General features: G+C 39.2%; 1 protein-coding gene across 3 annotated transcripts in view; it reads right to left on the bottom strand.

The window, feature by feature from the left end:
- Positions 1 to 19,114, bottom strand: part of LOC135485455 (uncharacterized) — a 56,362-nt gene extending 37,248 nt beyond the window's left edge. For 2 of the 3 annotated variants that reach the window (XM_064767471.1, XM_064767473.1), the window contains exons 1-10: positions 19,031 to 19,114; positions 17,348 to 17,571; positions 15,121 to 15,225; positions 14,592 to 14,657; positions 13,840 to 13,935; positions 13,479 to 13,547; positions 10,045 to 10,127; positions 9,485 to 9,695; positions 7,857 to 7,969; positions 1,065 to 1,243 (exon numbers count right to left, since the gene is read on the bottom strand). In XM_064767471.1, coding sequence (XP_064623541.1) covers positions 1,065 to 1,243; positions 7,857 to 7,969; positions 9,485 to 9,695; positions 10,045 to 10,127; positions 13,479 to 13,547; positions 13,840 to 13,935; positions 14,592 to 14,657; positions 15,121 to 15,225; positions 17,348 to 17,452 — 1,027 coding nt within the window. In that variant the 5' untranslated portion in view covers positions 17,453 to 17,571; positions 19,031 to 19,114. Of the gene's footprint in view, positions 1 to 1,064; positions 1,244 to 7,856; positions 7,970 to 9,484; positions 9,696 to 10,044; positions 10,128 to 13,478; positions 13,548 to 13,839; positions 13,936 to 14,591; positions 14,658 to 15,120; positions 15,226 to 17,347; positions 17,572 to 18,321; positions 18,385 to 19,030 lie in introns of those variants that run through there. The other variant, XM_064767472.1, reaches the window with a different exon arrangement.
- Between the last annotated feature and the right edge of the window lie 80 nt (positions 19,115 to 19,194).

Here is a 19,194-nt window from a genome sequence, read left to right as displayed (position 1 = left end):
CCCGGTTACATTTCACAACCAATCTCTCTATCTTCAGTCTGCACACAATGCATATGCCAGTTTATTGAGCAATTCAACAAAAGTAACAAATATGGGCCATTTTCATGAGGAAATATGGGCTCCTCAGACTAAACAAATCATGAGAAACGTCCCAGCTTAACTCTATGCGCTATTGTATTCACTGAGCAATGAGCTATTATCATTACCAATGCCTTTTAGAGACCAATACTCTTCACCCACAGTAACTTGCAATAACATATTTCAATATCAAAACATCATCAGGCAAATGTACAAACTTCTCAATTCAATGCCCTACAATTTACATAATTACTTTTTTTCTGCAAAGATACTGATATTTATTCTCTTTAAGTTAGAACTCATCCCCAAACATGTATGTATAAGGCCCAATAAACTATCACTTGCTCTTCGATATGTTATGCCAAGAATTGATAAAAGACATGTGTCTTTATCAATTCAAGATTATACAGATGAAAAGGTTGTAAATTGGCTTAGGTTGGAGAGATCTGAGAAAGGATGATCAAGGTGATGAGAGGGATGAGACAGGAGGACATTAGAACTACATGTAATAGGATATCCTATAATGCAGGTCCTCAGTAATGAGGAACCCCTCCATGAATGACTTCAGTAATGAAGTATCCTACGATGGAGGATGTCAGTAATGAAGCACCACATTGAGGAAGACCTAAGAAATGAGGCAATCCATTATTGAAATGAGGCATCCAATCATGGAGGACCTCATTATTGAAATGTGATACCCCATCACGGAGGATGACCTCAGTAATGAGGTAATTCATTATTGAAACGTGGCACCCCATCATGGAGGACCTCAGTAATGAGGTAATCCATTAATGAAATGAGGTTCCCCATCATGGAGGACCTCAGTAATGAGGTAATCTATTAATGAAATGTGGCACCCCATCATGGAGGACCTCGGTAACAAGGTAATCCATTAATGAAATGAGGTTCCCCATCATGGAGACAGCAGGAACGACAGGAGCCGGGAATAGAGGTAGGGATCAGGAGGAGACATCATGCATCCCTACCGTGAGAGTAGCCGCTATGTGTTCGAGCCTTGGCACTATGACTGGTATTTTTTGACATGTTTGTTATCTTGTAAAAGTAAGGACTCGGCACCATCGGTCTCATGCCGGGAACGGTCTTAGGCCGTCCATCGCTGGGGAAGCATGCAATAATCTCGGCCTGGTTCGGATTCCTGTAACTTCTGAAACACACAATAGAGACAAATTGATAGATATATGACGAATACAAACACAGAGCATGCCGATACATTTCCTCACTCGAGACTAGACATTAGGAAGTGATGATTTATCTGGGTTCATTTCATGAGCTGTTTCCCTGGAATTGAAATGACTTTTATACGATTAAACGACAAGCAATAAATTTATCTATTAACAGATGCGCACCACAATTTAGAGAATTGTTTTCTGAATACGGCCAAAGAAAAAGAAAACAGACAAACAATGAGAGAAAGCTTCTTTAGAAACATTGATGATAAAAATGAAGCTAACTGGGAAAAGTATCTATCCACAACTACTTGTAGGTATCGGTGAATGAATTGCAATAAGGCCATTTTACATGATTTTATTATATATCAATGTCAGCAAGTCCTTTATTACGAATTCAAACAAATATCTGACAAGGGCACAGATGAGAAACAAGGAAAATGTCTGTTTTGGCCTAAAGAGATCTAATGACTGCAATCTACGAGCCACAATTGGAGACAAAATGGTAAAAGCGAGGAAATTTAGGTTCAACAATCTAGAAACACAGAACACCGTTATCTACCAAGAAAAAACCTACATCTATCATCAGTGATAGGAGGTATCTCCCGAACTGGAAAAATCCGAATATATCTACAATATTCAGCCAACGTTCAGCTTCCATGGTTACCAGAACGTGAGATAACACTCCTGTTTCCATGGTTACTGATTTAAACAAGTCAAGGAACAGACAGAATGAGGGGTTAAGGCAGAAAAATGAGGAGTACCTGCGACGGAGATGCGAGCTATTGACATGTGAGAGATAATGACAACTAAATGGCAAGCTCTTTTCGACGTGTCTATTCTTACAATTATCTCGTGTTCCCGTGATGCGATTGGCTGTGATACCTACTACAGTGTCAGGAAGTGTAGACAATTGAATCCTGGGAATTTTATTACAGTTACGAGTTAGAACAAGATTTCGCACGGGTGATGCTGTATCATCAACTCCTGGCACACTTTACTTGAGATGTTACCAAAGGTCCGAGGGGGGAAAATCACATCCAACGTGAATGTTCAAATGACATTAATACACAGCCTCAAGCTATAACTTATCATTTATTTTAAATCTTTTATTATTGTTTTATCTATTTGTCAAACATTGTCAAATAAGGACAGAGTGAGTCAGCTTGTAGCCGAGGCAAAACGCACGGCTAATAAGACACCCACTCAAATAGCCAAGAGTGGTTAGCGATGATTATTGCATTTTGTAGGAAAATGGAAACACCCACTCAATATCCAGGGTTTTCCTCACATCAGTTGAGACAGCATCCTAAGCTTCAGGGTAATTTGCTCAGCACTTATTGAGCTTACCCATAAGCTTCCAGTGGGCTTGCAGGCTTTTCTCTATGCAGTCGCAGTATTGTGCCTGTTGATGACAACCCCCCCCCCCCCCCCCGCAGCAGATACCCAGCATCCCGAAAAAGACCATTTTCCCCTCATTTATCATCAACAGTCTCAAATTAGACTTCTGAAAACAATCTGAAACACAAGAGGTATGCCAAATGTTCAATATCGGTGACATCACGAATAAATTAGCTTTACTACTGTTATCCTGAACCGATTTTTTTCATCCAAATGAACTCAGTCTTTATTGAGTCACAATGATTCTTACGAGTGTTTGGATAATCTTAAACGATTTCTCTGTATTTGACATCATGTGGATATTTCTCAGAGCGCTACGTTGCTCCCATTTGTTCAAATCCTCTGTTTGCGATATGCCTGAAGTACCAACACATGCATGAGTCATAACTTTCAGAAGACTACGGCTTCCGCTGGTGTTCGGTACAAATTCCAGGCATTTTAAGAGGTAGTCACATGCCAAGAACATTGGGTGTGTCACAAATATTGTGTTCAACTTAAGTTCACAATATATCTAGCAATTTGATGAGTAAAGCCACAGGCCGATACTTTCAAAGGAGACTCATAATTTCTTGGGGTTCTGTTGTCATGAACGTCTTGTACTACCAAAAGAGCAAATATTTTTTCATATTCAACTACCGTGTAGGTGAAATGTACTTCTTGTTTGGATTCTGCACTCTTTGGCAGTGGGAACACTGAAAACAAAATGTTGCAAAAATTTAGCAGTTAAAGTTATCGGAGATTGAACGTCTAGGTCTAGTCTGAGCTCAGACAGCTACCAAGAAGTAACAAGAGTTAATCAAAAGTTCTTTGTTTTTTCAGCAACTTCACCAGAGGCAAATTATGGTGCGCAATCTCCCAGGAACACGAGGCTTCTCTTAAAACATGGTATACGTAATTGACACAAGTTTCAACTCTAGTTTCTGCGATGTCCCTTTCACCTGAGCCCAACCTAATCGACGCCACAATAAACCCTTACAGCAGTCAACTCGGTAACTAGGCAACAGATTTTAATACACTGCATCATCGAGTTCAGAACAGTAATATAGAAATGTTGGAATCACAGAATTGCTCTATGTCACCTCAAGGTTGTCCGTGGCTGAGAAGATGGGAATGTGGAAACATGGCTTGGAAGAAGAGAATCTGTCAAAGGTTCTATTTTTCAGAGGAATTTGGCCGGTTAGAACGTTGACACTGTTAGAGACATCATCAGAACGTCACTTTGCAGCATGACAAACTAAGTTAAAAATAAGGAACGTAAACTGACTATGATTTGAACAAAGAAGTGTTTTTTTGAGTATCTGAAGAACTTTCAGGGGAATGGACTTTTTCGAGATGCGCTGATAGTCCCAATATCACTGTTGGGTTTTGGGAACAGCCGAACAGTAGGGATTGGGCTTAAATCGCTCATGGGGAATCAGGACTGGGCCTTTTTTATAAGAGAACACCAGGACAAATATTCCCTTATCCCTCTCCTTTTGTGCAAGCACAGCCTATGACACATCTACAATTTTCATCAAATTGTCAATATTCGCCTCAGGCAAATCAATTAATGCGAGGAACATGGCTAAAAATAATCCTCAGTATTTGGTGTCAATATCTGAGAAAACAGTGCAAAGAGCTATTGTGTTATGCTGGAGGAATTGCATATCTAAACGCTCGATCCAGACTCAGGGGAACAATATTGTGAACTGAGTGCCAGCAGAGTTCTGATAAAAATTATTATTTCAGGATTTGGAATCAATAAGATGGTAAAAATTCTGTCTCTGAAGTTCAAAGTGACAGTCTGGCAGCATAAATAGTTTTAGTAATGCGGTGAGCAACCTAGGTCAGGTCCATTTATCTACTTTGCTATTAGCATTGCTAATAATATGTGGGACATTGGAAGACGGTATCAAAATGACAGACAAATTGTCAACAACGGATTTATGATTAAAGAGGATATATATAATCTTATCTACAGATCATATCAGGGCTATGATGGGTGCTCTTCATTGACATTTACACCGACGGTTGTTCCAGCCTAGCATTGGAATATTAAGCTAAGCCTTCTTTGTGAAGGCATGACCATGGCGCTCAGATGAAACAAACACATTCCGGATATTGATATCTGTCTCATCAAAGACTGCAGTACCAACAATGACAGCTTCTCCCTGAAACCAGATGTCTCCTCTACCAGGTCAAATGACTGAGCACTAAGATGAAGTATACAGAGGAAAGGATAGTGCCCAGGGGGGGGGGGCACTCTGGATCAAATGTGTAGAGCATCCTTGTTCCCGAAGTTTTTGAGTTCTTCAAAGATAGCTGCATGAACAGGGACAGCTATGTGTTGTGGTAAATATTTGTTCAGCATCTCAGAAAGACCAATAGTCTACCCACCAGGTCAATATGACTGAATGTTTAAATGAATCACGTTTACTATAAGAATATTAGGCTGAGCCTTCTTTCTAAAGGATAAGACCATGCCCCTCAGACAGAACAAACACCTCTTGCTAATGATTTCTTTCCCAACAAAGACCGCTGCACCAACAGGGACAGCTCAAAGACCTATCCTGGCAAACATTGGTTCGGCCATCCAGTAAGACCAATAATAAGATCCAAGCAGGTCAATATGACTGCGAGTTCAGACAGAATCAATGACTTAAGCAGCTAAAGAGATACAATAGCAAGGTTAAGTTCACACCACACTGGAGAAAGTTTTTCTCAATTTTATCACTATGATTTTTCCATGGTTTAAGTTGTGAAATGAGATCGACCCCCATGAATCAAAGGTCTTCCCAAAGTATGCAAACTTCCCAAAAACGAAAAGGTGTTGAAACCGGATTGCCTACGCCAGGCAATTGCAATCATACGATGATCGGCTACACCTAATCTCACTATTGTCATATGATTCTGAATCTAATATCAAACTCACTGCTGAAGGACAACTCTGGTACCGCACCATTAGATAGAAACATAAAACTAACCGATCTGCTAATTAAACCATGAAGAACCCCTGATGCTGAAAGCAGGATAGACCATGCACCTGTTCCAGAGATAGGAATCTCCAATGCGTCAATGGTCTCCCCATTGTGTCCGCAACACCACTATGCACCTTTGACCTATCACTACTGCCATGTTCTTTGAGCTTTAATAACTCCCCGAACACAATGCGAGTGGCTAACAAGAGAAAGCAGCTTTTTACCAAATGGAGGAAAGAAATATGAGATGGAATGCAATTGTTGGTCTCAGAGTAAAGAAATGAAATCAACGTAATGTGATGGGATACATCATGCAAGAGAGAGTCTTGGAGATGGAAAGATGAGATTATTGAGCATATCTTTCAATGAGAAGTGAAAGGAAGCATTGCAGACTAATTTGAGATGCAGGAACTTCCTGAATCTGAAAATGCCGCAGCTGATTCCTGGGGCGTTTTGTGTTCATCAGCAGAATCGGACGAAAAAGTGTATGGTTGAACTTGACACCGTCTTCAATAATCTGGTCTTGCTTGAAACAGGATTTAAGAATGGATAGCTTTCACCTATATTGGTCATGGACAAATGACTGGAAGTATGACTTTTGGACTGAATAAATGTGTACCTTTGACAGCAATGATGTTGCGGATGGCTTCTTATCAGCCTCTTGATGCACAGGGTTTGATCCAACCCTTATCAAATTTGCCAGCATCTCTCGCTCAAGGGCAAACAAGTCAGTGGTCGTGTGTCCTTCCTGGAGACTTCAAAGAGCTTGCCAAAGGGATGATTGTGACACACAATCAGCCGCCAGATATATTATACATTGTTGTGATACATTAATACATATAATAGAAGATCTTGAAGTGATGGAAGCAAGCATACTGGCATGTTTTGAAAGTTGAACTAGCTAACAACAAATTTAGTAATGCAAAGGAAGACACATGATCGTGATTTATGATCAGAGAATATATACTCTGCCAGACACAGCCCCAAAGCCTTGAATTGTTTATGCAAATAAGATGGAGCCAACAATATTCTTAGTAGACAAACTATTAAAGTACCGGTACTGCATGGTAAGATTGAACACAACGACACTCAAAAAACAATTCTTGGCTAATTTTCTGACTTTTATCAATAACAACAAAATGAATACAATCATCGGACATTAGGCAAATATCTATTCGTTAAAAAATTTGAAAATAGATCATGAAAATTTCCAATTTTGTAAAAATACATAGAGAATTGTTGTTGAATCCCCATGCTGTTGTGCAGACTGATATACAAAGAATAAAAGTCAAGTTTCAGTAAGTATAAACTGCAATACGGCAATGTTTATTTCTATTTACCTGTGCCACAAGTATATACAATGAACACCAATAGTGCAGGCAAATAATTATGCACTTTCTTGCAAAGCCATCAGAGACGTCAGAACCGAAACAGACCAGGGTTTGTTGTTCATGCAAACATCACCAGAGACAACACACGAAGATGATGAGCGACCCTCGATATCAACACAAAGACATTAGCATCATACATGTACGTACCCTCAGTATATATTCCTAGCGAGAGATAACTAACGCTCTAGAATATACGCACAAAAACTCCAAAACTCCAATGATATTTCGAATCTAGTGTAATTCCAAATGAAATGCTGATGAAAAATCCGTATCAGCACTGATGCTGAAACTAATAAACAATCCGTGAAACCGCCCTAGAAGTTCTATAGCGTCAAGCGACGAACATAAATGGTACCTAAGAGATTAACAAGATCTGGGCGTGCAGCATCTTCGCTGAGCTACAGCATGATTCAGGTGCTGCTATGGCGACGCTGAAACCCCCATGATGCTTTGCTAGTGGTGCTAACGATGGCTCGTTTTCAAAGCTGCTATCATATGATAGGGTTCATCACTATGTCAATAGATGTTACACAATTATTGTGTAACATCATTATTATACTCCAGTAAAGAAGGAATAACATATATATTCACACGATGGGATTCCGGGTACTACTCTAAAGCAACATTTTCTTAGGTATGCTTTTAGGGCCATAATTATGCTTGCAAAAAAATTTTGCCGTAGATTTTTGCACCAAGATATGCCTGAAGTCTAATAAAAACTGAATGACCAAGTCTTTGCCATTCGGCGGCAATGGAAGCCAATTCAAGCAGGGATAGAATGACTTCATCAATAATTAGAGTTCTGGTCAAGCATGGAGGATGGAAAACAAATGACAACTTACTTTATCGTGAGTCCTGTGCATAATTTACTGGTGCTTTTGCTGGACTGCTGTCGATTTCTTTGCCGCAGAACACTTGGTTTTGGTAATAAACTATAGAGCGTTTCAGAATTACCCTGAAAAAATAATTTTCAAAAATCAATCAATTTTGATCAATGAAGCGATATTGTTACAAAATTATTGTTGACCGTGTGTTGTGAACAGTAAGGCCTGAAGCAGTAGCAAAAAAATTTAAATCCAATAATAAAATCATTACGACTTGTGAGGATCTTTTTAGGGATAAATGAAAAACAGTTTAGATTTTCAATCAAATCAATGGCTGGAAACACCGCCTCTGGCTTCAAATATGTTAAAGTACATTTCAATGAATATTTTACCCTATTTCACACCATGTTTATTGGAGAAAACACATTTATTGGCTTGGCCAAATATACTGGTTCAGGGCATACATTTTAGTAATATTTGACAAAGCAAAGTTGGTTAGTTTAAGCCAACAGGTTGGTTGGTCATTTTAAAGGAAAAGTGAATCCATGACCAATTCCTTGTCAACATGGACCACAATGCTGCATCATTCATATCATTCATATCAAACAGTTTGGTCATTATATAGACATAGCTATTCAGTGACTTTCGAAGGGTCTAAGTATTAACTTTAATATTGGGTTCCGAATATGAAGACTTTCAGAATATTGTTGTTACGCCTTGACGGCAAAATGGCAGCCATATTTCTGCAGCAGTTCAACACACTGACGTAGTTAACACCATGCAGTGCGTGGGAAACATAGGGCTTCGAACCGTACCAATTAACTCCAATAAAAGTTCCCTGCCGGCTTCAATCAGAGTAAAGATTGCCTTCCTGCGGCCAGAAATATTCAGAGATTAAAAGTCACAAATTTCATCACGAGAAAGACGGCAATGTTCATTTGCCAAAAGCGATATGCGGCAGCGGGACTGCGGGTAATGAGGTTAACTGCATGGCGGCAAGGCTGAATGATAATACAGGAACATGGATGCATGTTCTCTGAATAGGCCAAGGTGACGTATGCTGCAATAATGTCACCCGCAGAACTTTGCACCTCTTCGATTTTTGTGATTGCTTTTTTCCAATCAAAATTTAGATAATGCAATCTGCAAAAGTATCAAGGGAAGGATGCAGCCTCTTATTGATGTTTTAAACTGGAAAAGACAGTCTTTAAGCAGGGAGGGGAATCTAATCATGCTGAATGTAGTTTTTTTGCATCTGATTTATTCTTTGCCTTCAGTGGCAGTATCACCTTGCCTGACCAACTTAGCCACCCTTCAAACCCCCTGGGATGCAATCACATCTTGCCACAATGGCAATTACCTATTATCACCAGACATCATTTCTTCAGGTTGATTTCGCGCTTACCTCTCATTAGCAGAAAAATAATTCGCCTTAGCAACAGGACCAGAGGATATAGTCTTACAATTCAATGACACTCCCTTTCCAGTTAACCCCATTCACCTCTGATCTGATGAGTGTCCGTAAACATGTTCATTCCTGAATAGAATTTCTGTTCATCAGTGTCCAAAAATCTCTTGAACCCCTAACTCCAACTGACCCCAAACTCCAGCCTACCATAGACCCCTTTAAAGCTCATAGACATCACCTTGCAAATATTTTGATAAGCTTCCTCAACACCAATTAAATCCCGCTTGCTTCGCGCTATTCGTTGAAATTCTTCTGCCGCATGTTCAGAGATGTTATAATTGAAGACTTCTTCGTGTGGCAGGCAATTATCATATTTGTGGCCATTCTGTAGATATTCATAATGGCGGATACCGTTATTCAAGATCATAGTATAATTTCGTGGATTTTGCCTGAAATAAAGATGCCATAAAAACAATTTGGTTACAAACGTCAAGCTGTTTATTTCAGATTTATTAATTTTTGATTTATTAACTTCTAATTCAGCGATTGGGAAGGGTGCTGCAAAGTAAGACGTTAGAACTGCTAGTCGGCACCAAGCTTGCACACAACATAGGGTCTGATCAAATCCTGGGATTGGGAACACTGAGGATGTCTATCTTTAGCAGTACCCACAAGAAGCTGGAAGATTTAGCAGACACCTTGGCTCTTCAAAGTCCTTTGAATGAAGCATAGACTAAGAAGAAGAAGAAAGAGAAGAAGAATTAAGGCCGAAGAGAAAAAATATGTTGGTTCCCTTACTTGATAACATCAAGGCCGTACGACTCATAATTTCTTGGTGTAGACTGCGCAGTCGGAGGTGGTGAAGAATATCGTGGCTTTCTCTGCAAAGATACAAAAGAGACATCTAGTATCATGAAAAACGTTAAAAAAAACCTTTACATGTAAGGGTAGTGAGTGCATACTAATGTGGCCCAGATCAGGTCTCCGTGAGAATGGACATTTTCCAAGGACTTCGTTCAATTATTCATTTCAACCTTGGCCTTGTTGGTTATCCAAGACAAATAAGTGCACAAGATGAACAATTTGATATTCTCACCACGCACTTTGGTCACCCACACCTTATACTTGTGACAATGGGGAGCCAGATTGGCTTGGTGGGGAGCCAGATTGGCTTGGAAGGCAGAGCCAATACAGGAATATCAATCAGGGCGAAATCGTTTTCATAACAGTAATTGCTATTAGACAATTTTTCCAAATTTACTGAATTTTTTCTGAAATTCATGACATGTTTTGAGTTTTCAATATCTGATGTTTTTGGAAGGCCAACCATTTATTACCACAGCCTCCCCAACACCTTTGCTGCAGCAACAAGAGAAATGATGCCAATCTTTTAGACCACGATCACTAAACATTTTCAGATTAATGACAGACCTGGTCACTGTAACCTTCCCCACACATTGCCTTCATCCCTCTGCTCATGATGATCAGACTGTACCAAATTTGTCAGTCCCTCATTACCAACGGTCACTGACCCCACCATCGCTTAGCAATCTTTTGACAGCCTCACACACTCTGAGTTCCTTCTTTCCTCTGATCATTTATTACCACCATATTGAACTTTATTAACACTCCATGGTCAATAACCCCTACATCGCTCAAGGTAGTCTTCCACAGACTTTCCCATACATTTCCTTCTTTCCTCCATTATGACCACCACCACACTGCTAACAGTCCCTCACTGAAAACGGTCACTAAACCCATCACTTGCAATCTTTTGACAGCCTTCCCCACACAGTTCCTTCTTTCTTACGCTCAAGACCACCACTCGATTGTACCGACAGCCGCAAGAGAGATGAAGCAACGGCCATGGGGAAATATTAATACTGTTTGATTAGACGTCTCTAAAGGCTAATTCACCGGCAATCACGGCCGGTACATTACGATCAGTGTTATCAAGTCCCAATGGCTGCGAGACGGCTGCTCTAGTCGGGCAACGACGTCAATGTGATGAAGATAAGCAGTCACTTTCTCATTTGTATTTGTTAGCACATCATCAGTGGTAGGAAGAGTAAATAATGACTAATTCTTGCTGTTAGGCAAGCAGAGAAATGGATTTCAATTACGTCTTAACGACACTAGAGTACAAACTCATTTCGCCTGATCTCAATTCGGGATAGGTCACTGGTAATTGAAAATTCATGACCCTTCTTGACTTCAAATTTCTCAAATTTCTCACATTTCAATGATTTCTTTAAATTCCTGATAATGACAAGTAAATTGTGACAGGTCTTTACATCAGACAGTTGCAAAGATTTGATTTATTTATCATTAAACTTAAAGAATGCTGTTACACTTATCACAATGCCACCACAATTCATGATTGTTTTTCATCATCAAAGACACACGAGATAACAATAACAATCACGTTATCATTACAGAATATTCACAAAGTGACGATCAAATAAAAAGATGATTTTAATCTTGTTTTAATAACGCGAGTGGCACGTCAACTTCAAACATAAAAGATGTGTCTGAGTATGCTCATCATGCGACAACAAGTACGCAGAATAATTAGAACCTCGTTTTTAACGAAGACTAGGTTAATGCGAAGTAAACAAGATGACTCCGGCAGCCATCAAAGGCGTCTGCTGCCGCTAAACAGGAAAGAAACCAAAGCTGTTTGTACCGTTGCCATGGCAATGACCCAGCCCTATTCAACACGCATCATTACGAAGAACAGCAAGTTATCAAGGCCCCGAGTGGAAAGATTGGTGATTTAAGGTCTGACGATACGGGAAATGTTCAGTATAAAAAAATGTGTTGGGAACCGCAGTAAAGTAGATATCTCAAGGTATAGAAAATATCATTTTTTCACAGAGTTTTTGTCTTCTTGTCTCTGCCCAGGCGCGGATTACAATTTTTTTACAGGGATGGTCTCCAATTTGCAAGCGCAGGCAGTTGTTTCTGACTGGAGACGTCGATTGCCAAAAGATGCAATTTCCAAGCATCTCAGCATCAAACAGAAGTGCATGCACCGTTGGTGGTGGCATTTTGTCCAAACAGGATGGCCCCCTGCTCCTCTGCTGGTTGAGGTTGTATTTTTCAATGTTGGCACCCGATCATATACATTAAATGAAACAGCCCCCTTTGAGGGCATCCCCAAAACAGATGCTGAAAAATGACATCCGCAAGGTATACCAAATAACCACACACAAACATGCACATAATTTCAATCCCGCGATTCAAAAGACGTGCCACTGTCGCAACTAAAATTGAATTCTTTCCTCATCATCGGTGCGCTTTGATCACGAGCTATGAGCCGAGATATCAGGATATTACATCCTTGTGGTAAATTGATAACGTGCCGTCAATGCTATTTTTCCAATCTTGTCATTGTTGATGCAATATGATAAACAGGGATTATACAGTACTGTAAACTCAGATATATTCGCTACCATTTTATTTTGCATTTTTTTATTATGGCAACTTTGGCATAATCTGAAATTAGAAACCTGCTCAGTATGAAACAAGCCATGAAGTTACTTTAAGGAGTAGGCAGGTAATTAAGGGTATTCCTAATGGCTAGATTGCATCACCATGCAGATTCAATAGAAAATGGAAAAAAAAAACAGCCCATGGGTAGGTTTCCCCTACCAGGAGTTGTGCTCCCGTAGAATAACAAAAACATCTTTTTCTACTAACTAAGAGTTAAGACAAAAATTGGAAAAATGATAACACTGTAAAAAATTGTTTACTGATGAAACATGAGAAGAACTTATCATACTGAAGGAATAACTTGCCCCCGCCTTTAAGTCTGAGACTTGAATTTCATGAGAAACTGACTTTCTCATCAAATTATTCTTATCAGCCTCATCAAACAACTCCTTTATGCGAAAATTACGCAGATTGAAATCAGTGTGAAGAATTAAATTAATCTTGTTAACATTTCATCCGTTCTAACCAGCACAATTAACGCCACAGCCCTCGACCGTCACAGAAGATGTACAACTGGAGCAATGTAGGTGATGTCACCTGCCAATGAGATTATGAACTGAATTTTATCTTTCTGTGGTGAAAACCACACCCTTTGAGAATACTGGAGATTGGTCAATCGCTATCTGTTGTCCAATATCATCCCGTGCCTGTGACACTTCCGGGACATCACAGCATAATGGAGGCCAGTAGTGGCAGAGAGAGAATATCCTTCAACCTGCTTGGAGAATGATACTAACCTTGAGAGGGTTACCAGTAAAGCCGCGCCTGACACTTTCTTCTTTAGAACGCAATGACTCAACTTTGGCCTGGAAGTGTATATGAAGCCGTTTTGTAAATGACTTATAATGGGATGATAGACTAAATCAAAAACCTCTTCGCAGAACCCTTCCTGTTGATGACTTTTTTAACTGAATTTGATGAGTTCAATCAATGCCACATCATGAGCATTTTCGGCACCAAGTCATACACCTTGGTGGAGAATGTCATGATTTGCAAAGAGACCGGCCAAGAGTATAATACTGACAGTGGGGATCAAACCAGAGACCTCATGACTGCTAGTCACAGACCTGAGCCACTACACCAACTTAACTAACTTACATATCGTCTCTCCTCAGTCGGTGTTTTACACCGGTAGGCACAACCTCGTCCCCTTGGGAGTAACGCTGACTGAGCTTTCTTCATAGGTAAATCAGCCTGAAATTGAATTAAAATAAATTTGAAATAAACTCATTGATGAAAATGCACCCATATGAAGAGTTTAGCTTTTGCTGCATAAAATCCAATACAGTGAAACCCCGGTAACACAACCACTCCTGGGACCAAGGTTGAATGGTCGCGTTACCGGGGGGTTGCGTTAGTGAAGTTGAAAATCTGGGGACAAAATGTATGATAAGGTTTTCCTGCCAAAATTGTTGAACTTTTTCATAAGTTCAAAATTCTGAAAAATTTTCAAAGCCAAAAATCTTTTGGAACTGATGATGTTGCTCATTTTGAGCAGAAAAAAAAATAGTTAAAAAAAAATTAGGACTTTGAAATTTTTTCATCTTTCAGAGCCAGTTCAAAATTCTGAAAAATTTTCAAAGCCAAAAAAGTTTTGGGACAGATGATGTTGCTTCATTTTGAGCAGAAAAAACAAGTGAAAAAAATATTTGGACTTCAAGTGCTCACAATGCCACCTTGAGGGAAAGTAGAGTATTTAATTAATAAGCAAACTAATTTAAAAACACACATTATAAATCAACTATTCACCAAAGCATTCTACAGCAGAGCTACAAATCAAAAGCAAAACACAGGCAAACATAGGAAAAGCAATATACAGGTCAAGGTCAAGACCTAGGAGTCAAGGTCACCTGTTCAAGGTCATCCTGCTCTGCCTCAAGATCAGCTGGATACAGCACCGTGGAGACGGTTGGTTCCTGAAAGAAATACTCCTTAGTTACAACGACATGCTTTCAATATCACACCTATTGCTGAAAAGAAATCAACCAAAAGCTTTAGATTTTTCATAAGCAAAATAATGCAGACATTCTCTGTGACCAAAATAAGAAAATATGAAAAGAAGTGTCTACTAAGGTAAAAGTAAAGCTAAGCAAATTCCTGATCCTGAGAGTCCCAACTAAGTATAAGCTACTGAATGAACGGCTTTAAGCCTGCTGAGGTTAGTTTTACCTGTAAATAGCAGCTGTTTATCAATGAACTGCTGGCAATGGGCATTTATATTCATGGTAAAGATGCCTCTCAGCTGGCTCATAACCAGTTGACACAGTAACTACACCAAATACTGTGCAAAGTAAATTTCGGAAGCATGATCATGACATCTAAATAAGTAAAAGCACTATAATTACATTGCAAACTAATGCAAACGAAAGACAGATTCACCTTCTCAGTGGTATGTGATTTCACAGTAATAAGTTCTGGACTGCTGTTCACCTCTTCCAGTTTAAAGGTAGCGCTACTTGGCCTCATAACGGCTTGCATGAGGTCCTGAAAACATCAGAATTACACATGACCCGTCCTGTCATTATATGACCCATAGACAATGACACCAAATACGTGTTCCTTCAATATTTTATGCTGGCATTTTATGGCCATCTAGGTGCCAACAGTTAAAAAAAAGATGTTGCAGCCATGATCTAGCTGCAGACCTAAGCACATTTCAATGCAACTCGCAGCTTCATCAGTCTGAAGACCAACTGGAGGTCTCTTTTGATGTTTGGGAGACAGTTCAGCTTTAAGGAAAATCAAACTGCATCATAGTCTGCTTGTACTTGAGACATCTCGACCATGTTGAAAAAAGTTTAAAAAATCACTCCACAACCTAGTTACAATTTGTATTCAACTACAAACTAATAACGCTCGTAATCAATCGCTTTATTTGCGATCAACAAACGAATGTTTGGTCACCCCATTTTCCTGGCCAGACCACAATCCCAAACAAGCCTTAAAGCCCCTATGTCTATTTGCTTAAGAAAGAAGCATAAAAGTGGGAAATTTAACTATAAGAAAATAGCCTGGTAGTCTGGTAAAGTTGGTACTTTTCATACATAGGCATATAGGTTAAGAATACTGATTTTCGATATATAATGAGGTTTCTTTCTGTTTATATCATAAGAAGTTCTCTTAACCATTTCACTACATGGGCTGGTCTTTCAATGCTGTTTTGAGGTATGCTACAATGGCCCAAAATACTCGTCATGCCACTGAATGCAGGAATGCATGATGCCGAGAATTAATAAAGACTAGTCCTTATTAATTCTTGACGATGCTACTGAACGCTGCTATGTCCATGCCGCTGATGGCTCTTTTATTCCGCACCGAACCTAATAACACAGTTGACATCCTATCCGAAGTAATTGACCCTTTAAGAAGGGACGAGGTCCATAGTCACACCACCTTTTCATTACCAGAAACAGATGCTGTCATAGGACAAGGACCCATAAAACCATGCAAATGACCAAAAATGATAAATGTTCTTCTCCTGAAATGAATGACAGCTTCAGTCTTAGCTGAGCAGAACTTCTTTGCTTACCTTATTAAGTCTCCCCTTCCTCAAACGTTTGTCCATCGAAAATACATCCATGCTGACAACAAGCTAGCAGTCCTTTTATGTAGGCCTACTCGACAATAATGTGTAGTGTCAATTTTGATGATAGTTTCCCTGATTATCTGACACTTTAATCTTTTCTGTTCATTAAAGGATTATACAGTACTAGAAATATCTATTAGAATTAACCCTTAAAGAAAGTTTATCAAAAGTTCAACTCAATGCTGAGTCCTCTTTGAACAACAAATTTTTAAAGAGTTATTTGTACCAAATCATCACCAGGAAATCAGAATTAATCCCCTCAGACTTTTCGCCCATTGGTTGATATACAGTTGTACAAGTACCTCAGCCAATGAAGGGAAATGTCTCAGTGGCTTGTGTGAGGGCTGGAGAAGCAAACATGAACCCCAGATTTCCACAGGATAGTAACCAAACATTAGGCCTACCTGATATAAATGAGAGACAATCCTGTAACTCCTGCAGAAAACTTAAAAAAACCGATATGATATAATACTGCAGCTCCAAGTCCTAGCCAACCAGACCTGAGGAAATTCAGAATACTGAATCTTGGCCAAATATTGACAAGTTTGTGTTTATCACAAAAGGTTTATTATGACCTGCAGCAATAGTTTTTTCGATAACCATGATACAATGCGTAATGATCATAATTTAGTGACTGAATGGCCCTGCTATCTGTGACCAACACCAAAAAGCTGTGACCATCAATATTTTATTGCCAAAATTTTTTTTCATCTTTTCAATTCTGAAAATTTTCAAAGTCAAAAAAGGTTTGGTACTGATGATGTTCCTTCAATTTGAGCAGAAAAAAATATTTGGACTTGGCAATTTTTTCTTCTTTTCATAAAAGTTCAAAATTCTGAAAATTTTCAAAGTCAAAAATTTTTTTGGACTGATGATGTTTCTGCATTTTGAGCAGAAAAAAAGTGAAAACATTTTTTGGAATTTTTTCATCTTTAGAGTCAGTTCAAACACAGCTTGATTTGGCAATCTTCGCGTAACCTTACACCTGAAACCCAAGAAGGAAATTCAAAAGACACTTACCCTGCCAAGGTATAACCCTGTCATATTCCGTGGTGCCATTTTATGAGAAGAGCTCGATCGCAGTAAAGGCGGACTGCCAGATACTGGAAGGGGTGTTTTAATCATTGTCTTGATTGATGGCACTATAGGTTGAGGAAGTAAGCTACAATTTGTAGAAGACCATTTGGACGGAATGTTTAGGTGGGTCTTAGGTTGTGACTACATCTTGGATTGGGTTGAAGATCCTGAAAGAATAAAACAGGTGCCTTGGTGTCTTGTATCAGCTTATGAGAAACGACTTTAAAAAGTCTGAACAGTCTTGGAGCCTAGCCTAACGTGTAAAGGCCCTTTCCACTCAAGGTTGCTCATCTGGAATAATCCTAACAAGCTAGAGTACTTTTTCTAAGAGGGCAGAAGTACAAACCAAATATGGATATCAACACAGGCCTGTTTTTCCCATTTAAAGGGAGGCTACAGACAGGAGCCAGGTAGGTCAGATTAAGTTACACAAAGTCATTGATAGGGGTCTCTCCTATCTTATATCACATTAAAACAATACAGGCGATGAATAAAATCATCATGAATCAAACACAAACCATTGCCCCTAAACTTTTGACCCTGTAGCTCAGCAGGACTTGCATAGAGGATTTTAGGAGTAAGTTGCCTGATCAGTATGAATTAATGGATTAAACAGGGTAAATTCATATTTTCGTGTAAACAAGCCTGTATTTGACAACAACTATTCTAACCCTGTGGTTGTACAATTCAAGGCCAGATGAGATACAGCTCAGTTAAATCTCAGTTATTTAGCTAGTAGATAAAGGAGGTTTACGAATAAAAAAAGGTATGAAGTTCAAGAAAATAAGACGACTTAAAATATGGATGATTAACACTATTGTTCATATACTGCAATCAAGAATTTAAAAATGTTCCTCAGATCATGAAAGATATATTAATCTAAGGTTAGTTTTCACACAATCAACAAAAATATTCACCTTGTTTCCAAGAGATCAAGAATGTTCGTCACAAAATGTATTTTGATATCGTTCCCCAATACTTATGCCAATGACTACTTTACACTGTCTGAATAAACACAATATAAAGCCCCATGATGCCAAAGGATTTCACGCTTACCATTCAAGGATGATTGTCCAGGCTTGCAGAAGCGAAAACACTAAGATGTCCTAATATGAGTGACATAGGCCTAGTCCAGCGAAGCAATAGATATCATTGTCAGTGAGACATTTAATTTATACCTCATTTATTTCTAGTGGTAAATCTTTAAGCTTAATGTGTTTTCCTCCAAGAAGAAACTAATCAAGTGAACTGAAACAGCCAGGTCACCAATTTGGTGGGCAGTGTGTCAGCAATCTGTCTCCATCTCCTAGCAGTGAATGGCTAGTCTATAGGCCTTGCTCCCCAAAGTCAGAGACCTAAAGGGATGTGTGTGCACATTCCAATTTTCTGGTAAGGGGGGTCATTTTGAGTTCCAAATTTGAGTGTAAATCCCTGAGAAAATGAAAAAGGGGTACTTTTTGGAGGGGTGAGGGAGGGGTGGGTCTAGGCCTATCTACAATCATACAGGGTAGGCTAAGCTACATTAACCAGTCCCTGCAAGCCAAATGCTAGCTGCTAGCTAAAGTCAAAACGGCTGGTGAACAATTAGTACACTAACATGACTAAAGAAAATGAAAAATCACTTACACTACTAACGGATCAGTTTTCAATATCGACTCCTAGAAGTAAGTGGAGTCAATAACAGTCCGCTATATGACATGTGACAAGTAGAAAGACTAGCTACTAGCATACACTGTGCTAGCATGTATGAACACTAAAACGCCTAATCGGATCCCGAGCACATGTTGGCG

Source organism: Lineus longissimus, chromosome 3 (genome assembly GCF_910592395.1).
Source record: "Lineus longissimus chromosome 3, tnLinLong1.2, whole genome shotgun sequence".
In the NCBI taxonomy this organism is placed as follows: Eukaryota; Metazoa; Nemertea; class Pilidiophora; order Heteronemertea; family Lineidae; genus Lineus; species Lineus longissimus.
This window is presented reverse-complemented; position numbering and strand designations above follow the sequence as displayed.